The sequence below is a fragment of the Perca flavescens genome, chromosome 19 (assembly GCF_004354835.1).
Source record: "Perca flavescens isolate YP-PL-M2 chromosome 19, PFLA_1.0, whole genome shotgun sequence".
Lineage (NCBI taxonomy): Eukaryota > Metazoa > Chordata > Actinopteri > Perciformes > Percidae > Perca > Perca flavescens.
Window position 1 is genome coordinate 18,803,885 of NC_041349.1, and position 23,883 is coordinate 18,827,767.

General features: G+C 39.8%; 1 protein-coding gene across 7 annotated transcripts; it reads right to left on the minus strand.

Annotated features, from left to right (window-relative positions):
• Positions 1-4,126: 4,126 nt before the first annotated feature.
• si:dkey-33c9.6 (active breakpoint cluster region-related protein) lies at positions 4,127-22,337 on the minus strand. 7 transcript variants are annotated; one of them, XM_028564434.1, is made up of 22 exons: positions 22,204-22,337; positions 21,804-21,910; positions 20,956-21,060; positions 17,272-17,505; positions 12,751-12,858; positions 12,610-12,664; positions 12,482-12,534; positions 12,124-12,261; positions 11,876-11,997; positions 11,626-11,782; positions 11,426-11,542; positions 10,736-10,811; positions 9,704-9,799; positions 9,400-9,474; positions 9,093-9,190; positions 8,641-8,742; positions 7,805-7,971; positions 7,407-7,546; positions 6,334-6,468; positions 5,715-5,820; positions 5,373-5,535; positions 4,127-4,417 (listed from the first exon to the last, which is right to left on the minus strand). In XM_028564434.1, the coding sequence occupies exons 1-22, from the start codon at positions 22,253-22,255 to the stop codon at positions 4,316-4,318; spliced, it is 2,508 nt and encodes an 835-aa protein (XP_028420235.1). In that variant the 5' UTR covers positions 22,256-22,337; the 3' UTR covers positions 4,127-4,315. The 7 variants fall into 7 exon arrangements, with proteins under 7 accessions (XP_028420235.1, XP_028420234.1, XP_028420236.1 ...); XM_028564433.1 differs by having other exon boundaries at positions 9,400-9,471; positions 11,426-11,545; XM_028564435.1 differs by having other exon boundaries at positions 5,394-5,535; positions 11,426-11,545.
• Positions 22,338-23,883: the final 1,546 nt, after the last annotated feature.

Consider the following 23,883-nt stretch of genomic DNA (forward strand, 5'->3'; position numbering starts at 1 on the left):
ACACAAACGCACACACACACACACACACACACACACACACACACACACACACACACACCTACCTTGCATTCACACTGTACATTATTTGGGGAAATTGACACTATCTACAATCTGCTCCTTCATTGGACAGCTGACACAGAGACCAAACTAACCTCAGCCTCATTTTCTAACCATATAGGAATCCTCAGATAGACTGTTAGGAGCCCAGATATGGATCTAAAAAGCATCGGTCCGACCTGTCGTCATGACTTCTGTTTCCATTTGGGAGAAATGGCGTCATAGCCCAGGGGAAATTATGGTGGTGGTGGTGGGGGATATTAAGACAGATGGAAGAGCTCCTATTTGTTGAGCAGCCATGTTTTGGTAACGGCCTTCCGTGTCAGTGATTGGCTGTTGAAGCCTGCGATTGAAAATAAAAAGAGAAAAATAGACTCGCTGACTGATGAAGTGGAACTGAACATACAGTACACGGAGTGTCTGTGGGGGGGTTTATACTCATGAGGTCCAAATATCTTCACAAGCTTCTTCCAGCAGCTTCTTGGGGCCCACACAATCCACACGGGTCCCTATACAAACTACACTGAAAAGACTCTGTTTATCAGGATTTTGATTATGATTTTGATTATGATTCAGCTCATTGTTTTGGTTCACTCTGATTGCTCTCATCGCCATTTCCAGTGGAAAAAGAGATCTGATAAAGCTAGTGTACGCTAGTACCTGTCCAGCACCAAACAACAGACAGACACAGTTAGCGACGAGCCGGTAATCATAGTGGAGCATTTAACAGCTAAAGAGATAAATATTTACATTTACAGATTTACATTTGTTAGTTGGCCAGAAACCAGCTCTAAATGAATGCTAACATTGCTGCGTTACTGTTTGTTAACAAGTTCCCCATAACTTAAAATGTGAAAATATGTCTTAAGTTTAAGATCAGCAACAAAATGCTTCGGAATCCTTCACTTTCTCAAGAGTGAATGTGGCAGTTAACATTGCATATTGTTAGGGTAAGGTTAGCATTAACACTAGTTGTAGATAAAGAAAGCATGTTGGGAAACCTGATATGATAGTGACAAAAACTCGTAAAAGTTCAACCAATTGAGACTCAAAATGACTCATTTTAATAACAGAGCTGACCGATGAGACAAAGAGATAAGATGTGCAAGAAAAAACAACCAAACTCATGACAATAGCAGCGAACCAGCGGCTATAACAGTTAACTTGTACAGTAGAGTAGGGTTACGGCTCACATCCGCACACTTGTGTTTGAGTAAATGAGAGGGCCGAGGGCCAGACAAAGTGTGTGTGCATGTCAGCTCATGCACAATCATGTCTAGGAGGCCTGTGTGTGCGCGTGTGTGTGTGTGTGTGTTTGTGAGTGTGTGTGTGTGTGTGTGTGTGAACACGAAGCACCTGCTGCGTTGCTGCAGGAAGCACCTGTCAGCGGTCGTCTCCTCGGTGCAGCCTCTGTCGACATGAGGGTTTGATCCTAAAACTCCCCAAACACACACACTTACACAGACACTAACAGACAACTTAAGCCTGCGGCTCGTTCTGCTGCAGGGGGAGCACGTCACGTTCAAAACAACAACACACACTTTTCGGAGGCGCTGTGCACAAGGGAAGGCCCACTGTTTTGGTGGCATATAAGATTAGCTTCTTGTTCTTCTCTGGCATGGGAGGCAGCAGTGTGTGTTTGTGAGTGTGTGGTATTATGTTTACAACCTGCTGAGGTTACATTTTACGAGAGGTGACTCCTCCTCCACTGCAGCCAGAGCCAAAGTTCAACTAGACCTCTTTCAAACACACACACGCTTATTTTTATCCTCTCATTTCCTTTTTCTCAAACACACACACTTCTAATTTCACTTTACTCTCAAAGTTTTACATCTCTTCCTCACATCAAGTCCAAGTTCAGCAGGTTTTGCCCTCTCTCTCTCTCTCTCTCTCTCTCTCTCACACACACACACACACACACACACACACACACACACACACACACACACACACACACACACACACACACACACACACACACACACACACACACACACACACACACACACATACATACAGGGCTTCTGTTAACCTGAGAGGCAGAGGGTCAATCTCTATGATCCGCAGCCTGCATGCCTTCCATACAGACACGCCGCCGACACAGCAACCTGACTCCCAGCTAGATTAGGACTAATCAAGCATGGCACAGCTCTGGGCAGCAACACCATGACACACACACATGCTGTTTACAGTATATACTGTACTTAAAACATGCACACCAGCAATATTTGCTGTTTTACATTTCATCCAAATAACTGAGGAAAGTAATGGAGTGACATGCTGTTTTGAAGAGCAAAATCGATGCCACCCTATTTCTCTCTTTTTACACATTTCTCTCTCTCTCACACACAAAAAAGAAACTTCCACTCTGCAGAGTTGAATTACACATGTAAAATGCTGTCTTCAGGTATGATAATAGTCATACCAGTTAAAAAAAAAGTAAAAAAAAAATTACATTTGAATACTGTATGTTGGTGTTTGCATCTACAAAAAGTCTGTTGTAGATCAAATGGATCCCAATCACTCAACCTGATGCAGCTTAAGTGTGTCAAAACTATGGACATGTGTTAGCATACATTGTCAATCTAGCAGGAATTATACCAATGTCATAAATCCAAGAAGATAAAAAAAAATAAACATATATAAGTCAGCTCCAGCTGAGGAGGGCCATATGTTTTATCTGAATCCAAAATAATTGGGCATTCAGAAGTAAGAGGCTCATGCCTCTAATGATTAACATTAAGTCAAAAGTGCTGCAGACGTTTGTTAAATTGTAAATTATGATTCATGGTATAACATTGTCAAGCTGCAGGATTTGCATTGTTAATGGTTTCTGTTTATGGCAGTTGAAGGATTGCACACTTCTCGTTAGCTTGAGAAACTTTGGTAGCTCCTCCTTGAATTTATGAAAGACATTGGAGACTCAAAAACAAGCTCGTTTTTCAGTTTCTATAAGAAATAAAAATGAGGATTCACCTGACCTTAACCTAGAAAATATGGACTTTCATGCTCGTCTGTTGCATTTTTTTTTCTTCTTATAGGTTTATAGAAATTACTATAGCACCATATGTAGCAAAGAATTGTAAACATAAATACCATGGCTGTACAATCTTTGTAGATGAGACAGTTGAAACTTAAACTGTATGGAATAAGTGCTGTCACAGAAACTGACTTCTCCTGTAAAAATGTTCCCAGCAGCCCCAGGTGTCGACCAGTCATCTGGGCCGGTCTGTGGTCACCAACGTCTGGGACGTGTCAGGCCTTCCTCGCCTTTGTAGTCTGTAGCCTGAACCTCACTTTGTCTTTGTAGTCGTCAAGCGGAACTTTATTTTGGCAGCCACCGTGTTAGAGGGGACAGGTGATTTATGATGCAGAGGGCAGCAGGGTGAGCCACCATTTTCCTTCAGTTTGTTCTGGGTGTTGTTATGGCGTCCACACAGAGTCTATTAGTGCTGGAGAGCCGGAGTCGGGGTCCAGGATTAGCGATCAAAAGAGTGAGGGGGGTAAAAGGTTGGGGGTAACACTAGCCCGGCCTGCCCAGGTGCTGTGGTTGAAAAGAGACGCCCCATCTGTGGTGTGGATGGGGCAAACATGGGCCGCGTGTGTGTGTGTGTGTGTGCTGGCTTCCAACATTGTGTACATGTGTGTGAATGACTTTTATGGGGCGTACACTTCGTGGTGAACTCCGTCTAGTTGGATTTGAACCGTAACCGATTGGTTTTCAGGCTTGGGAAGGTGACCCCTGACCTACTTTACGACATTTGCACCCCTGACCACATTTTAACTTCACATTACTCCCTGTGCCACCCAGTCAATCTGCCATGTACAAAGATCACAGCACCACAAAAGAGTTTCTCACTTTTGAATTGTACTACTTTTTGACTTTTGTCGATTGTACAGCCTTTGTAGTACAGATGAGGAAAGGGACAGTTTTTAAATTCAATTTACTTTCAAAAATCAGTATATTGCTTTCTCTGGGGTCCAGGGTGAATATATAGTGCAGTCTGTTGATCATGTGTACTGTCGTCCAGATTTAGTTCTTATTCAATTCAATGACTGTACAAAAGGCTTATATTTTCACGTTGGTTTAATTCAAACTGAAAAGGTTACAACTGGGTTTGCAAAAAGTGACAAAACACACAAAAATCGCAGTTCATATTTTTATCAATAAATACTTTTGTTTTAAAGTTCAAATGCAGATATTTTTCTTTACACACAGTATTTGAATTTCCTGCTAGGTGTGACACTGATGGTGGTCTCACATGTGGGTGGTCTCATCTTCAGGGTCTGTGTCATGTGGCAGAGAGATCTGGGCTTCAGGGAGGTTGTTGCACTGCAGGTAGCACAAAACCACTTGGACCTAAAGCACACACACAGAGAAGCTTGTAAAGTTGCATTTACCTCTCTGCCTAAATAAAATCTCATTTAAAAGTCAAACTTATTTTACAGTAAACTGAATTATTTGACATGTGTTCATTATAACATATTGTACATTACTTAAATATATTTTACCTTTTCTGTCTTGTATTTGTTTATTAATATAGTTAATTTATTTTAAGGCAGAATAAATCTGTTTTATGTATCTGAAGGGTTTCGTTTCAAAAAAGTAATTTGTAAATTGTTTATTATGTCCAGGGCTGTTTCTACCTTCGAGGACACTGTGGTAATGTCTTTTTTTAATGGAAATTTGGAGGGGGTTGCAACCTGAAGGAGTTTACAATTAAAAACTAATTGATGGATATTTTATAAATTGACTCCAGTATTTTCTTTAACATTTTATATATTTAATTTTGTAATACTTTTTGGTCAACAAAAAAGGATTCCATATAGACGTTTTTCACAGCAGACATGTTGACATGTCATAGTAGGAAAAGCACAGGTGTATTCAAAACAATTAATGATGGCTGCATTCCACTTAGGGGAGGCCCTGGTATTGTGCACGCTGAATCACTGAAATAGCTTACTGGGACACTTGATGGAACTGAGCCATCGTTAAGGTGATCAATTTCAGCTGTGCTTCTCCTACTATGACAAGTCAAAATGTCTGCTGTGAAAAATGTCCATTTCCTTATAAATAATTGTATTCCTGTCAGTGTGGAGAAGGCTTAAAAACAGCTGCAAGATAAACATCACAACTAACTGAATGAATAAAATATAAAACAGCAAATGAGACTGTTTTTTCTCAATACTTTTAAAAACAACAAGAAAGTAAATGTCATTTTCACAAATGCAACTGAAAGCAGAGACCTTATTTTGGAATTTTGAACTGTTGCAAAACCAAACATCAATCATCTTCTCTAAGTATTCAGCCGTACTTTTCGCTGCTTCATTCCCACCTGCACCACCACCTCCTGGGATATATCCACGGTGGGGCCGTCCTGCCCCAGTCCAACCACAGGGGGGCGTATGAGGCTCGGACCGAACACTGTAGCCAGGTTCTGCCGAGACATCCTGTTGACGTCTTGCTTTTCAGAGACTCTGGAGAAAAAGGATTAAAAAGAAATATGAGGTTCAGTGAACTGGGAGCAGCATAACATACTCTGAAAACAAGTTCAGTGGGATTAGTGCCAGAATCTACTGTCTCTTCTATCATTTCCTGACAGATAATTGTGCCAGGAGTTATTATGTTGTGTGCTGTTGTCTGATTGTTGTCAGACCGTTGGAGGTGGTGCAGGAGGTACAGGAAGGTGTGGCGGTTGGGGTCTGGACAGGAGTGCAGCAGGGACAACATGGACACAAGCCGGGAGTTTATGTCCTGGATATCTACAGGGGAGAGAAAACACGTGAAGTTCAGAGCACTTCTAAGTTCAGTTTACTTAGCTGAGAGGCCATTTCAAGCACAAGGGGGTGGAATGTATTAGAGTTATCTTATAAAATAATACTAGAGTCATTTAGAGCTGTTGTAGCCTATTTTCTATTTTACATTTTAGGTCAACCAATCTGGAAATTAACTACTGTAGCCTTAATAAAAATAAAAAAAAAGTCCTGGCTATGACATTTACATTTCTACAGAGAAATGTTTAAGGGGATTTACAGTATTCCTGGCAGATTTCAGATGACTGAAATGAGGCATGAGTTTTGTCTGTGGTATCCAAACACTCAACTCCAAATGTAGGCGTCCTGTTTATTGTGTTGAATTATCTGTCTATGAATGACAGCTATTTGCCTCTGAACTCTTAACATATCAATTGAGAAAAGGGGCAACTTAAAGTGTCTAATGGCCTCAAACTTGAACAATTTAAGAAGAAACCCTCCATGTTTTGTGACGTGTCTTACTCAGCATCCTGGCCAGGCTCTGAAACATCTCAGTGGGTATTAGAGGCTGCGGCAGCTCTCTGAAGTATAGTTTGAGAACACCAGTGACGGCATTCACATCAGCACTTCTTAGCCTGGTTACTGCTTCACGCAGATCTGAGTGGGGCAGACACATGAAGACAGTTGTCAATATCGATGGATCTTCTTTTGGCACTTCCTTCCTCATAGGCACAAGAAAAAAAAAAAAAAAAAAACGCCTAGTCATAGTGCTGAGAAGCAGCAGCTTACGAGTCAGAATTCTTCACAGTTGCAATATAAACAAATCTGCACGAATAAAAAACATGAGCCATCCTTCAGAAGTTGAAGTTTCAGAGCTACCAGGCATTTTTAGACATGCCAGCACAACCCGGTCTCAGCAACAATCGCTCTCTAGGCATGGCAATGTCGGTCGCTCAACCACTTCGGTCCAGATTGAAATATATCTCAACAACTGTTGGATGGACTGCCATGAAATGTTGTACAAATATGTATGGTCACCAGAGGATGAACCCTAATGACTTTGGTGATTCCCTAACATTTCCCGTGTAGTCACCTTGAGGTTAACATGGATCAGAGTAAAATATCTTGACAACTACGGTATGGATTGCAGTGAAATTTGGTTTAGACATTCATGGTTCCCAGAGGATGAATTGCGTGAAATGATCTGATCCTTCAAACCTTAAAATAACTGCAAAACTAATAACATTCCCACCGGCCTCAGTTGTACTTTCGGTTTAGTGCTAATTAAATGTCAGCATGTTTACACACTAAACTAACATGGTTCACCATGGTTATACCTGCTAAACATCAGGTTAGCATTGCCATTGTGAGCATGTTAGCATGCTGATGTGAGCAAGTAGAGCCTTACAGAGCTGCTAGCACGGCTGTGGACTCTTGTGTAACCTTTCAGGAAGCTATGGTTTTGTCTGTTTGTCAGCATGGTGACCCAGTACCAAGTTTACAAAACAACTCAAAACCTTGGATAACAAAAAAACTAAAAGGTCTGTCTGAAATGACACTTGTGCAACAGAAAAGCTTGCAGTGTGCTTTCTTACTGCTGTTAAATGCAGTCTTGAGCATGGCGATGTCACTGGTGGTTCCTGAAATCCTGTAGATGCCCACCTCGCCCATGCCTCTCCTCTCCACCTCATCCACGCAGCAGCGCACCACATGTGGGACCAGCACTCCCTCCTGTCTGAAAGAGAATTGAAAGTATCAGACGTTGATACGATGGATGGGGTTGTTCCATTGTAGAGTCCACTCTTGCCACACTTCTGATTTTCTTCAGCACACTTGCCCACCAAACAAACCGCCTCACAAAAATAGCTGTACAAAAACCACACATGGGAAATTAAACTCGACTGAACTGCAGCTTTCAGTTTCAAGTCTTTTAGACACCACTATGAGCCCAGACCCGATCAGCAACAACACTTATTGTTTTATAAGGACTTACTGTGCCACAGTTTCAATGGGGACACAGAAGACAGGTTGTTGTTGTTGAGCTGTAGAGCTAGGTGGTTTAAGTGGGTGGGGACAGTACTTCAGGGAGAGAGTCACCTCCACCTGGCCGAGGTGTAGAGTCTGTCTCCTCCATCGCTTATTCAAGGTTTTAGATTCCAACTGATAGACAAACACAAAATATTAGAAAACAAACATGACAGCACATGTTTAGAAAAGCACAACAATTTGTATTTTGAATCCAGGCCATAACAAATTTCAGCCAAATCCCTTTTATACATTTTTCATATCTTTAAAGCAGCGTTATTTGATCTTCAGCCATTTGGGTGCAGCAGAACAAGCTAAAAACACAACATGGACACAGAATGACCTTAACAAGTTGATAAGACAAACACATGGTCTATGCAAACATCCAGCAGATACACAGCAACATTAGCATTTATTTGGAGTCCAATATTTACTCTCTCGCTTTGGTCTCCAACTCCTGAGGGAAATATCTGGCTCTTTAGAGACTAAATGCTCCACTATGTTCACTAGCTATTCGCAAACTTTATGTTAGCCATTGGCAGGCAGCATATAGTCAGTTTATCAGAGCTTTTTTTTTCCTGAAAACAGCTGAAAACACTGATGAGAGCTTTAAGAGTGAGTCGTGGGCCATAAAACCAAAACAATGAGCTGAAATATATGCTACAATGTCCTGTAGAGCTGTGGGGAAAATGCAGAGTCCGGTGATAAGTAGCTGTGGCTTGTCACTACAAAGACTTTCCACATTCCATAGTCATTTGACCCATTTCTGATTCAAAAGGGATAAAGCGCCATCCTTCCTGATACCTTTACAGAAGCTTTGCCCAGGACAATATCATCCTTTCCATCTGACTGACTCACGCAGAACACCCTTAGGTGCTTTGCCCCATCCACCTGGAATGACAGTTCCTGTTTGACAGAAAGAACATGGTGTTACCACTGACAATGACACCAGTGTCCCAAAGCTACAACAGGAGCCTTCATGTCTTATTTTAAGCCTTTTGATCCCGGCTACCAGTTAGTGTAGATTTTACTGCCGCTGATCATGTTTAAAGCTTTGCATTGTCTGGCCACTGTGCCGACTTTTAAATGGTCCTGAAGCCTGACATGTCGGATGCTGTCTAGACATGAAGAAGTCATATCCCACTCTGGACTGGCTGACAAAACATCTGTCTTTAATATCAGTTTTAACTCACATTTATTTAAGTTTAAAAATGGCAATATGCATTTAATTATTTCGTTTAAAAAAAATAACTAACCTGGTCCCAATGTGGGTTAAGGCTGTGGACAGATGAGTGTGTCTGGGCTTGTTTATCATAAAATTCATAGCCATCCACTTCCACACACACATACACACCTGAAGGAAAACGAACAAAAATGAGGTGGCCTCTAGTTTATCATTCAGATAGAGGGTGTGATCACCTCAGGACCTATCAACCAAATAATGTATACTCTAATTGGGGATTTAGTGTAATTAAATAATATATATATAAATATATATATATATATATATATATATATATATATATATATATATATATATATATATATATATATATCACATACAGGCTGGTTGCTGCAGGCCACAGGCAGAGTGGATGGCCACACTCAGAGTCCCACACAAAGACTCCTCGTTCTCTACTGGTGAGAGACAAAGACAAACATCCTGAAGCTCATTGGATTTAATCATCCTGAACAAATGAATCTTAGCAAGACGAGAAAGACATAAAAAAAAGTGTTGAAAAGGTTTGAGGCCAGCATTAAAAGATCAGAAGGTAAAACCGAGTCACAGAGTATTGTATGTCAGATACAGGATGTGATTCTGTAGTGAGGGAAAGAGGACAGAGGTCGATATATGTAGTGGTTGTACCAGCGTTTGTGCTGTGAAGTGGTGGCTGCTGGGTCATTCTCAGTTTCACACATGCACTGGTGAGGGTGAGCAGGTCTGGAGGGACAGTTTCTATGTCTGATAAACAACACAGCACAACAGCTTACAAAACCATAGTAACTAACTGAAATAAAAAAACACCACATTAGACTGGAGAGGAGACTCTTTAAAGAGGCTTGTTAGTAATGCTAGTGCTCCAATACTTATATTTGACAATAGACAGACTAAAATCTAGATTAGGTAGCATAGCAGACAGTTGCTAAAGTCTTCCATTGTTCCTATTTTCAATTCAATTTTATACATGTGTTATGACGTATTTTCTGGAACTGTTTTTACAGCTATTCATTTTATAAATAAAATAAATTTTAAGTGTTAATTTTTACCATAGATGTGAATCACTTTTCATATGCATTGGCAGCGAGAGACTATAATCCACAAATCTTAGTTTCTATATTATATAGTAATTCTCAAACCTGTTTACCCAACAAAATGGTATTGTGTCAACAAATCACGAATAGGTCCTCAACTAATGATTATTTTCATTATTTACTAATCTGCTGATTAATTACTTGATTCGTGAACTAAATAATTTGGTTTATAGAATGTCAGGAAACAAATGTCCATCACCACAGTTTCCTTAAGCTTAAGATGATGCAATTAAATTGCCTGTTTGGTCTGACCAACATTGTAAAACCCAATATATTCAGTTTACAGTAAGACTGAAGCAGGCATAGGTAAAGAAAAAAAAAATTGTTTCATTTGTACTGTCCAACATTAACTTGATCCTAGACAGTTTATGCAGAATTGACCTCAAGGAGGAATATAGTGTTCCTTTTGCAGCTGCTGCGCTGTGCTGACAAGACATCTGCTATTGAGCATACTTGTCCACATCTATCATTTCTCCTTAGTGTGTGAAGTAAAGACCCATTTTGCACACTGGAATGATGCATATGTGACATTAGAGGAAAGTGTTTGGGTCTACAATACAGGACACTTCCAGGCTTGTGAACTTACTGTCTATGGTGAGTTTGTGAATGGCTTCTCTCCATTCTTCAAGCTCATACAGTGAGGAGAGGAGGAGAGTGTGACTCTGTATTGAGGCGAAACAGATTGTTTGATTTTAGTAATGTATTACTCAAAACTGCAACATCATTGACCATGTGTGTGTGTTAGGAGTGTCACGATTCTCCACATTTTTTTTTTTTTTTTAATAGGGACGGCATCCATTTCTCAGAGTTGAATTGAATGGACCATTAGTTTAACGAGGTACACCTAAAGGAACCATTGAGTCCTGTCGGAGCCCACATGCTTTACATTTGTTGTTTGTTTATACAACTCACTCGCAGGGAAAGCAAAATGTTGCCTTACCTGTGACTTCATGGAAGCAGAAGGATTTTCCAGATCTATTGTTTTTCTGTTATCTCTGACTCTGGTAGTAGCCATTGTGTCTGGAAAATTGCAGCTGCAGGCTACCGGTAAGCTAACGTTACCCTGTGTATTAAGCTGCATGCTACCAGCCTGTAAGCTACCCTGTGTCTGTTAAATTTTTTTCTTTGGATGTAAGAAAAAGGCGAGGGTGTATAGAAAAAAAAAATACTGGGGTAATTGCAGATGCTGCTTTTGACTTCAAGAGTCGAAACTGAAAGCTAATTGTGTTTGATTTTTGATTTAAAATTGGAAACGTGACACCCCTAGAGTGTGTACCTTGCAACTGGGACTGTGCAGCTCCAGTGTGTAAACAGGGGAGTGTGTGAGCAGCATCAGCTCCAATTGCTCCAGTTTCTTCCTGCTACGAGCGGCTAAAGCCAAGCCCTTGGACCCCTTCTTTACACAAACACACTGTTATATTTCATTCATCTGTTAAAAACACTCGTCATACTCTTCTCTGTGTATTTGTCACATACTGCGTGTTGCTGTAGTTGTTGACGGAGGAGGTGCATCTTGGTTCTTATGGTGTGTAAGCGAAGGTTAGCGTCTAGTGAACGTTCTTGGTCTGCAATCCAGCGAAGTTTGAGACCAGCAAGAGGCAGATACCAGCAGAACCTGTACTGGTCCTGCTTCCTGGAAGAATACATGCAGTGTTGTAAACTGTGGTCTCTTAAAATGTAGACCACAATTCCCACAAGCCCCTGTGCTTTTTCTTGCTGCACTCACCCTTTGGTTGCCTGTTTGAATCTGGTGCACAGCAGGAGGTCTGTGTAAAGGAAGAGATGACGCAGGCTGCGTTCCCCCTCGCTCACATCCACCATAAAGCCGTCACGCATCAGCTGACGTCTCTGGAGTAAACACAACATGTTCTGGGGTGTAAGCAAGTACACAGCAAGTAGCAAGTATGGTTGCATATGCAACTGAACACTTTATAATGTACATCGTGGCCAGAATTTACACAGTGTAAGCCTCACCATGCCGTGACTGAGGGTGACCTCTCGTTTGCACTGTGAACTTTCGTTGACACCAGACAGGAAGCTGCGGGACAATCGCAAAGCTTCCTGTAATAATGTGTAATCTCCATGTTCCATTGGTGTCGTGTTCAGGAGATCCTACAAGATCACAGAGGTTGCTTTAAAAAAAAAATGCAATGTAAGTAGGAAGAAAAAGTAAAGTAGCATCCGACTCCAGGCTAAGTCCTGGTACTTTGCTCCGTTTACACTCCATGAGAAATTATTTATTCATCAAAATCTTGATGCAATATAAAAGAAAGATGAGCATAAGAGAATAACAGCATAAGCTATAGGTTCACGAATAGATTTATTATCTCACACGCAGCACCAGTGTGGTCTTGGTTACTCTGTCCAAAGGCTTGTATAGTAGAGCTGTAAAAACAAAGACAGCAATCAGATAGTGTCAGCCAATAAGTTATCAAAAAACACTAACTTAAGAGTATGTACCTTCAAATGTGTATGTGGTCCGAGTTTTGTCTGAGCTGTTACTAGACATCATGCTCTGGAGAGATAACGTGAGACTGGTTAGGATAACCTTCTACACAACCTTTTACAGGTGCTCCTCTGGAAGTGAAAAACTAGTGGTACCTGGGCCAGGGTTCGGAAGCGAGGGTCCGAGTGTGTGCACTTGCGAACAACTTCAACAGCTTTCTCATAGTTTTCGATGAAACCACCGTACAGACCAATCTGGTTCACCTGCGAAGGCAGAATAACAGATGGATTAATGGATGGATGGCAGAGAGGGAAAGCACCATTTAAAGTTGGTGATTACCAAAGTGAATTTAAAAAAAAAAAGTTTAGTGCCTTTCTTCCAAAACAAGATGTCTGCCATGCAACAAATTGAACACTATGGCTGTATTCAAAACTACCTACTACATACTACTGACAAACGCAGCATGCAGTACGTAGCAGTATGCAATATGGAACTGTTCAATCAAATTTTTTTTGCAGTATGCCAAGCCAGGCTTAAAACAAATCTCGTGATATTCCAAACAAACCCATCAGTGAATTCCAACAGAAACCAATGAATGTTCTTAATGAAGGTATTTCAGTAAAATTCTACTTGACTCCTTCAGCTTCTACTGTAAATCCACAGTATTGTTAATGGATAAATGTTTTTGGGCTTCCAAAAGGCAGCATGACACAGGTGTTTTCACTTATTTGCCCAATTAGGTCTCTTCTCAGGACTTTGGGTTTGAACAAACTGTGCTTGATTGACATCTCCCTTACTCTCCTGGTAGTTTTGTTGCAGCTTTTAGGGTAGAACAACTTACTCCTTATTCCATTCATATTAGTGAATGTCATTTGGTGAGCTTACTTAATTAGAATATCATTCCACCCAGCTTTGACCAAAGTGTAATCAGCCAAAATAACAAAACCTGTGCAGGGGTGAGGAGCCATGTCAAATGGCTCTGAAAAAAGAAGAAAAAACATGTATCCATTGTGAGAAAAATGTAACATTTTAAGAATGGTTTTGTCATCAAAATAATAAGATATCTCAAAAATGATATAAAACCACAACTAAACCATAAATTGTACGCCAGAAGCAGTGTGTGATCCAACAAGCAGTGTAGGGAGCTCAATATTTTTTACTTGTAACTTGAGGGCAAATCTATTTTCCCTGACTTCATGAAGTAAGAGTTATATCCATGGTTTATATGGTTCTATGCAAGGGGGGCTATGCTGCTGAGAGTGCATTATGTGTAATGTTACACCATGCACTTGCCAAAGAAACATCAGTTTGTCACAGTCAGCAATGTTTTTCATTTACGTTTGGCGCGATGCACCTGGAACGCGGTCGGAAGTTGGACATTTCCACTAGGAAATTCCAACCTCGGACTCTGACTGGAACGCAGCATGACTGTGACTCGTGTTGTAAAGAAACATTCATAGCTGTGCAAGCATGTAGGCCCACTTGCTTTATGTCAGCACATCTGATATATAATAAATGAATGACAACATGGGATCAAAACCAAATACAGCCAGGGCACTCTGCAGAGTGGTGTACTAAAGTGAGTGATGGAAAAGTATACCACCAAATAGTATGCATGCTGGTAGTCTATATCAATGTCATTTCATTTACGGGACTGTTCCGATGCCGCCGGAGGTGCCGCCTCACCTTCCGCTTTCTTTGTGTTGGCATTCTAATCTCCGGTCAATTTCGAGAAACATCCTCTGAGCTAGAGCCAACAACAATTTTTTTTGGAGTCAAATTCTCATCATACACTCAACAGCCATTTTAATTCCAGAGCTCGCCTCCCTATGTGCAAATGTTCCACGAAAACAAGTTCCTTCCTGAGGCTATTTTGCAGAGGAACCGTACCTGTGTCCGGAGTTTAGCACCGCCCAAGACAATTGTGATTGGTTTAAAGAAATGCAAATAAACCAAAGCACGTTTTTCTCCTATCCTGGAATGTTGTGTGGACTAGCCAGACCTTCCTCCACAGCGCTGTGGAGATAGGTCTGGCAAAGCAAAACTAGCACGCCTGTATCTTTAAAGTGAATTAGTGATGAATAGGGCTGTCACAATTCTCCAAATCCACGTTTCGACTTTCAATTTTAAGGTGACAATTTGATTTAAAAAAATAATTTCAGTAGTGATGGCAATGCTACACTAAGAGCCACTAGATGGCAGAAGGGTACTTTACAATGGTTTGAGTTTCTCAGAGTTTATGAGGTGCAATTGAATGCACCATGAGTTTAACGAGGTGCACCGGAAGTCCTGTCGGAGTCCACATGCTTTTCCGTTGGTTGTTGTTATTACTCACAGGGAAGGCAAAATGTTGACACACTAGTGAGTTCAGGAAGTGAATTTTTCTAGTTCTGTTTCTCCGATATCTCCGACTCCGGTATTGGCCATGGTGTCTGGAAAAGGGCAGCTGCAGCTAATGTTACCCTGTGTCTTAACCTGCATGCTACCATTCGGTGTTGTTGATATTTTATGCTACGTTTACACGTGGCCGGCTATTTTCATAAACAGACATTTCAACCTCTCCGTTTTCAGAAAAGTGTTTGTTTATATGTACCCGTGTATATATGCCGTTAATGCAGTCAAGAGCACGCCAGACCTGTAGGTGGCGGTGTAACGAGAAGCTCAAGCCCACGTTAGCCAATCAGAATCCTGACAATAGCAACAACAGCAACCAATCACGTCCTCTTTCTCTCTCTCGGCTGCCTAAACCTCCGTTTGTCTCAGTTTACATGTAAACGTGCAAACGAAGTTTCCCAAAATCTCCAGTTTGGCCGGAGTTTTTAGAAATAATTGTTTTCTGTGATAAAAACGGGGTTTTCGTGTAAATGAGAGGCCAAACCGCAGGAAAATATCTGCGTCTTCCCTTCGTGTAAACAGGGCTTAAGACATGCACAAGTGCGCGGGGGTGGAGGAAAAAAAAATACTGAGGGAATCGATAATACTGCCTTTGATTAATAATTGAGATCAAAAGCTTATTCCGATCGAAATCGTGACGAATCACCCTCATGCATGAATCATACATCAATAATAATGATGAAAATACAGAAATAAAAATAGAAATGCATGGCAAAAAGTGGAGGGATTTTTGTTTTAAGCTGAAACTCCCTGACGTATGTCGTGAATTATTATTACTTGAAAAATAAATAAGAGTATTGGTGCTAGGTTAAAGATTTCTTAGGGGATTTGGACTCATGGCACTGTTCAGATCATGAACATTATGCATGTTATCACTGCTTTGTTTTTTACTTCATTTATATTCATTCATTTATTGCCTTCATTTGGACTGCCAAGCCACTGCTACTACAGGTACTTTAGCAACTGGGTGTTTACCAACCGGAGGCAGAAACATGTGCTCCCAACACACTTTATCTGCTACCTGGAATAAATATTAGTTTAGTACAGCCCCATAATAATAAAACAGGGCAGGGAGCCTGATAATTTACTCTGCTTTAACCCCCTTTCTCACACACACTCACACTCTCTCACTCACTCACTCACTCTCTCTCTCTCACACACACACACACACACACACACACACACACACACACACACACACACACACACACACACACACACACACACACACACACACACACACACACACACACACACACACACACATATCAAGAGTCATATCCAAGCATAGGTCTCTTAAAGGCTGTTATCAAGGCGTAACCTGGCAAGCAGGTGTGTCTTGAGCATGGAGCAAACCCACAGGTGATTTCACTAACACTAACGATGCTGCACAGTTACCAGGCTTAAAGCACAGCTTCATTTTGGAGCCCTTGTTAAAGTCATTAATTACACCTGTGCTTTTATGGTTGGAAATTTTGGTTTTCTTGTATTCATATAAAACTATATGTACTGTTATTGCAAAAAATGCACACAATACACAAAAATGTATGAGATAGATAGTTTGAGGACTAAAAACCGAATTAAAATGATATAAGTGTAGAAAGGCAGAAATGCAGGACATTTTAATTAATTTGTTGCACAAATGTAGTCATAAAACCATGCTCGACTGCCAAACGTTTTCCTTGTTCTAGTGGATATCTAAAGGTTTACAAAACTACCAAATATTTCAGGGTGAGTTATGGGGATATAAGTATAAAAATCTTTTAAAAATAAATATTTCCATTTTGCTCATTGTAAACATTATATAGCTTAAATGAAGAGCTGGAAGGAGCTGATACAGAATATATATGATTTTGTCACAGTGTAAAATAAAAATGTCAACCTTAAAGCTACTTACGTGAAAATAATAATAAAAAGAAATGGGTAAATGTTTGCTAAAGCAGTATTAATTGATTCTTTTTGTTGGCCACTTGGGGCAACGGAACAAGCTTTAAACACAACAATGACATAAAATGACAATGTAAATGACGTGAACATGAACATTAAAGCAATGCTAGTCCAAAATTCACTCTCCTGTTATGTCTGTTTTGGTTTCTATCAACTTCTGAGGGGAGATACGAAACAAAACTGTAAAGTTGCGGGCAATAAAACCAAAACAACCAGCTGAAACCCGTTAAAATGCTCAGTAGAGACATTTTTTTGGTACATTCCTAATTAAAGCACGACAGAGGATACAAGCACTAGAGTTAACACAGTTAGTCCTGACATACTAGAGAACTTACCATTTTCAGAAACAGGTCCCCCACCATCAGCTCAAAGCCTGTGTAGCTCATCTCTCCTTTCGCACCAGAACTGGGATCAGTCTGGCAGTGTGCGCTCAGCCGGGCCTTCAGGCCAGAGAAGAAGCTTTGGTGCATGTCTCTGAGCTCAGGCACCTGGTAGAAAACAGTCTGGACCTGTTGACTGGACAGAACTGGCTGGGAGGTCCCGGCTGAGGCACGCAGAGCCTTCATGGGCTACAGGAAAATAATTTTTTTTTTAAACAAATTACAAGCAGAGATGCTAAAGGCCAGCTAATGTAGGTGAGAAGAACAAGCTGGTGTGTAAGAGATATTGAGAAAAGAAAAGAAAAGAAAAGAAAAGAAAAGAAAAGAAATAGGCAGTGGTGAGGCGAGAACAAGAAGAATCAAGTTCACAGTTCACATTTCACACAACCGACCAAGCTTCACTTGCATGCGTTTCCAGACATACTTTGTCACATAAACCACAGCTGAAGAACAGCATGTTCGCATTACAGTTTTTGCCCATTGCTTACACACTAAAAACTAATTCTTAGACCAAAGTGTCAAAACCTAAACTTCTTGTAGCATACCTTAAACACAGTGTAACCATAGCTTAAACACAATGTCAACTTTGCACTTGCAATTCTTTAACACACTTATTGTGAAACACTAAACACGTTTTCTTACATTAGAAACTTTGTTCAAAAACGAACTCTCCTGTTGTCATTGGGAAAACACTCTTACATACAGACCTGAAAACACTTGCACAGAAAACAGAACACCAATCGATCTGAGCCTTAGCACTACAAATAGGCCTCAGCTAAACCATTTTTAGAACTTTGCAAGCATGGAGGCAATGAGAGTAAGAGGAGGACAAAGAGAGAGAGAGGAGTCGGACGTGGAAGAGACATTTCCTGTGATGTTGACAAGGTCTTGTGGCCAGATCCGAACAGGCCGGCCTCCCCCAGCCCCCCACCACACACACACACACACACACACACACACAAACAAAAATTCTATTTTTGAGTTTTACAGAAGACTGAGTCTGAGAAAATGACAATAAAAATAGAAACATAAAGACTGCAGTGTTTAAAATAAAGCCCATCAGTGTGTTGCTGGTGATATGGAAGAGTAATTTGAATAGTGCTTGTGTGTATGGTTTTGTTGCAAGAATTTCATTTTTAGAAAGGATTGTTAAGTTTTGATTGCAGTATTTCATTTTGTCATAGATGTGAGTTGTTAATCTCCAAGTGCTATGTCTGATTGGCTTGTGTAGAGTTTTGACATAATGAGCCAAATTCTGCAAAATGTGCGTAAGCCATAGGCAAAAACTGTAAAATATATATATATACACACACACCATTACCGCTGAGTGACAACAGCACAAACAAAACATCGACTTTCTGAATCATTTCTCACATAAATTTTTTTTTATTGAGTCCCGTGTCAAAATGCAGAAACGGGGTTGATGTTGCTGTTAATAGCAGAGGAAAACATCCTGCCTTGAATATAGTTTTACTCTTATCAGGAGTCAACCCTAATAAATTAAATACAGTTAAGCATTTATTTGCTCTCATTAACTGCCAACTGAAACGCTAATAAAAGCAAAGATAATTTTACTTTCAAAGGGAATATGTTATGCTTACGCCCTCTCTTGCAGAAGTTAAACGAGATGATTGATACCACTCTCATATCTGTACAGTTAATAAGAAGCTACAGCTAGCAGTTGGTTAGCGTTGGTTGGCTCATGTTGTACCCCAACATAAGGGAGTTGACAAAAACAATCTCAACAACTATAGACCAATATCTAAACCGCCATGTCTGTCAAAGGTCCTGGAATCATTGATAAATGATTAATTAAAGGTGTTTCTGTCTGGAGCCTCAATTTTGAGCCCATTTCAGTCCAGCTTTAGAGCAGGGTACAGCACTACAACTGCTGTTACTTTGGTCATAAATTACATTGTATCAGTCTTTTTTATTTGTTTTTAATCACTGTGTTGTACTATTTGTTGATCTTTCCAAAGCTTATGACACAGTAGATCATTGCCTGCTCTTACAGAGGTTACATAATATTGGCTTTGATATTAATGCTTGTAATTGGTTTAAGAACTATACTATCAGAAAGATAACAATCTGTTCAATTGGGAAGCTACAATTTAGAGTTTTTAATTGTAACAAAATATGTTCCACAGGGCTCAATCTTAGGTCCAGTTCTTTTCACCATTTATATCAATAATATAATTTTATCTTTGGTAAACTGTCATGCTCATCTGTACGCGGATGACACAGTGCTGTATTATGTTGCTGATTTTTCATTTCATTGTCCATTTAGCAACTGAAAACTTACAACTGTCCACTGGTATCTTTTTATCTATAAGGCTCTTGTTGGAAAACTGCCATCTTACCTTACAGAACTTCTCTGTCACTCAGAGGGACATTATCAGACTCGCTCTGCTGACTGGCTTTTGCTTCATGTTCCATGAGCTCGCTCTGAACTTGGAAAAACTGCTTTTAACGTTAGTTCCCCTGACTCCTGGAACAAATAACAGCACTTTCTTAAAATCAACTCACTTGTGCCTTTTGGACAATTTAGAATCTGGTTTTAAACTTGCAAACTTCTACTTGTACTTGCTTCTATTAATCAATTCAGAAAGTTTTACAGTTTTATTGTGTTTTATCTGTCTTATGATGGTGTATTCTTTTCTGTGTTATTGTTTTGTTTAGTTTTTTCCAACTACTCAATGTCATTGTAAATGAGGGCCGCCCCTCAATGAACTTTTGAGTTTAAATAAAGTTTGAATAAATAAATGAGTGAATGAATGAGCTCATGAACAGGGAATAGCCTGGTTCTGTTCAAACATAACGAAATCTACTTACCGCCATCTCTGAAGCTCACTCATTAACATACTGCTGGTTTAGTAGGGGTTTAGCGTTAGCTAGCATTAGCTATATTCCTAGGCAACCAGCAGAGACTTCAGGAAGTTACTGGTCCAAGCTAAGACATAGAGTGGCACATTGTCCCATAAAACAGTAAATTGTTGTTTTTTGTTTGGATTAAACAACTGAGATACAACATGTTCATTTGTGAGGTTTAGAGATGTCTGGATGTGGATTTTGTTAGCTTTGGACAGAGCCAAGTTAACTGTCTCCCACTGTTTGCAGTCTTTGCTCTAAGCTAAGTTAACCGGCTGCTAGCTGTAGCTTCATATCAACAGACATGAGAGTGGTATCAATCTTCTGAGAGACAAAAAGGGGAACCTCATCTCTGATGGAGAAAAATCCATTTGTGGTTTAACAAGGAAGCTGAACAATAAAGACATTGGATGTGCGTTCTGCACATAATCTTGTATTACACAATGCACATGAAGCGAAAGCTGCTCATACTCAATTAAACGCATAGCAAACAAAGAAATGACCTCCTTTACATTCATGTAAAGTAAAAAAATGCATGTCTTTTTTGTGTTGTGACAGCAGAACAGCGGGTAGGTTTAACGGTAATACAAATTATATTATCAACAGGGATGTTCCCTTTTTTTGCAATATGCAATAGAGAGATTAGAAAATAAGCTGACGCCTCAGTTTTGATGTTAAAATAAGAGAATCTATTTTGTGTGTGTGTGTGTGTGTGTGTGTGTGTGTGTGTGTGTGTGTGTGTGTGTGTGTGTGTGTGTGAGAGTATGGTACCATCAGCAGGGCCTCCAGCTCTCTGAGATAAACCTCCTCACTCTCCAGGATGCCTTTCAGGACCACCAGCCTCCTCTCCAGCATTTCCTCAGGGCTGCTTAACGTCTGAAGTCACAGACAATCAATAAATTCACCAAAATCTGTGTTCTGCCGATTCATTCAGTCAGTGAAATTGCAAATGGTGCAATAGTTTTGAAACGCCAATAAGAACAAGTCAAAGAAAATGCATTCAAGAGTTAAGCTATTCTACAAAGTCAGAATTCTTTATAGGAGTGAATAAAAAAAAAGATGTTCTGAAGACAAATTTTAATTGGACAAACACATGTTATCACACACTACATAATTTCTCCGTGAATGACTTTTGCAAACAAAAGGAATTTGCTTATGCATATATAACACATAAAACATTAAATATGTCCTTATTTAGTGTAATAAAACTGTCACTTCTTCAATGCTTCTCCACATACTGGGGTCACAAGAAAACAAGGAGGTATAGTCAATGTCAACAAAGCCCAATGGTTAAATGTAGGCCTATTGATTTTAGTTTTTTTAGTTATTAAAGGTATGAAGTCAGTTGGACATTGAGGTATATATGACTCCATGTACTTGCTGTACTTCAAAATGCATTCAAATATAAGTCAATGAATAGCTGGTAGATAAGAGAGCTTTGAAGTATTATTTTGCCAAATCAAAGCTATAACTCAAAGACCTGATAATATCTTTTTAGTATTGAAATGTTTTAGGGTGCATCTGTACATAAAGTTCCATGTATTCCTCTCTACCTTACAACAGGTATCATAAAAATAAAAACCTTTTTACATCTGTAACGGGAAGGAATGCAAACTCACAGGGGTGTCGGGGAAGTCTAAGCTCTTAGGGAGGAGAGGAGAGAGCAAACAGGACACTGCCTCCTCCTGGAACACATCCTCCTCCAGGACTTCAGTCTCTGCTTCAACTACACCCAAACACACACAATACATAGCATGTACTACTAGTATGAAGGAGGAATATTAAATAAGTTCCTCTATCTGCTTCCCCCCCCCTGTTAAATGTGTAAACATTAATGTTAACAAAAAGATCTTTGAATGAGGCGGTTTTTATTTTTTTACACCAAAATATCACAATTTTAGAACAGATAACGTATTTTCAACAAACTAAATAAGTAAATTAATACATTTTCCAGATTGGATTCTTTCCTTTTTTTTCTCGAAAAAGAGAGCAACAAAACACAATGTCTCATTGGCTCACCTGGTACATGCTGCGACTCCAGATAACACACAGCCTCCTGGTAGACGTCCATCGGGTTCTCGGAGGTCCTCTACTCACACTGCAAGCTGAGCTCTGTAGATGCAGCATGTGAACACACTGAAAACTTCCTCTTTCTGTTAAGGATGTGCAAAAGGGGAAAATAAAGCTTCCTGTATGTCTGTTAAAAGGCAATAAGAACTGGCACTTTCACTATTCCCATAGTTGCACTTCACTTCCTGTAAATGTGTAGATTTCAACATACTGGCTGCAGAGTATATACTATCAAAACTTCACAACTGCATATTCCTTCATCAGTTACTGAAATCATGAATCTGAAATCAATTTTAGCTAGGTGCCATTACACCGTATTTTAATTTTGATCACAGCCCTACATTATGATCAGGATGTAGGTGTTACGATCAGTTAACAAGCTGTAAAAGTGTACACATATCTGGTGATAACAATGTAAAACATAAGGCATATCAAAATGCAATTGTCAGAGTTTAACTGCAACAACTGGCAGTAGAGCAACATTCAGCCTCTGCTCATAAACACCAAAATCATATCAATTATATTATTTGATAAATTAAACAGAGAGGTTTACTTAGGGACAAGAAAGAAGTCTGGTTGTATATTCCTGCATTGGTGTGTCCATCAAACATAAATGATAGTCACCAATAAATGGAGATAAGAAGCTTTTTATAGTCCAATGCTGCCCTCTATAGTAAAACAGATGTTAACACAGCTTTGTTTCTGCTCCTTTCATTCCAACCCAGTCTCACGTCAGTTCGTGACGTCAGAGAAGCTGGATACAGCTTTGATATTATTGGTATTTTTAGCCCAATAATCGCTGTTTTAATCAACATTTATTCACCAGATCTTATCACGGTTTATATGTATTTCTTTTAATGTTATTATTTCGGTCTATTTCGGCCAGGGAAGCTGGATTTCTTTCTTTCAGCTTCTCTGCTGCAGCCGAGTGGCAGAAAGTTTCGTGATGGGATTACGTAAGATGCTTCTCATTGAAATACATTAGTATAAAAAACGTGACCCCATCACGTAAATCTTCACAATTACGTAATGGTATCACGTTCTAATAGATTTAATTTCGTAATGCCAGCCATCACGAACTGACGTGAGACTGGGTTGTTCATTCTTGTGTTTCAGTCCAATCTGTAGTTGTTGCTATTTAGTTTTCTCTCAGATCCTTCTTTTTACTTTCACTCGACTGTCGTGACAAATGTTAAAACCACCACACCACTACTTCATCTAGGCGCATGGTAGCAATTGCTATTGTTGCTTGTGGTATCATGAAACCATATCTACAGTTAGCGTTGACATTCTTTTTAAACAGCAATACATACAATTTGCTTGCAGTGTTAGCATTGTTTTAAAGTTCAAATGACCAATATGTAATATCTGACCACATAGATTTGAGATTTATATTCCCATATTTGATTGATGTGTTTATGTAAATATATATATATATATATATACAGTATATATATATATATATTGCCTACTACAGGAAGTGTGTGTGTGTGTGTGGTTTCTCTGCCTACACACCTTCCTCTGCCTTTCTCTCATTCACACACACCCGTTTCTCCTCAACCAACCCTAACTCTGACTCTGACTTTCTCCTTTCTCCACACTTTTCCAGACACAGGAAACTGAAACTTA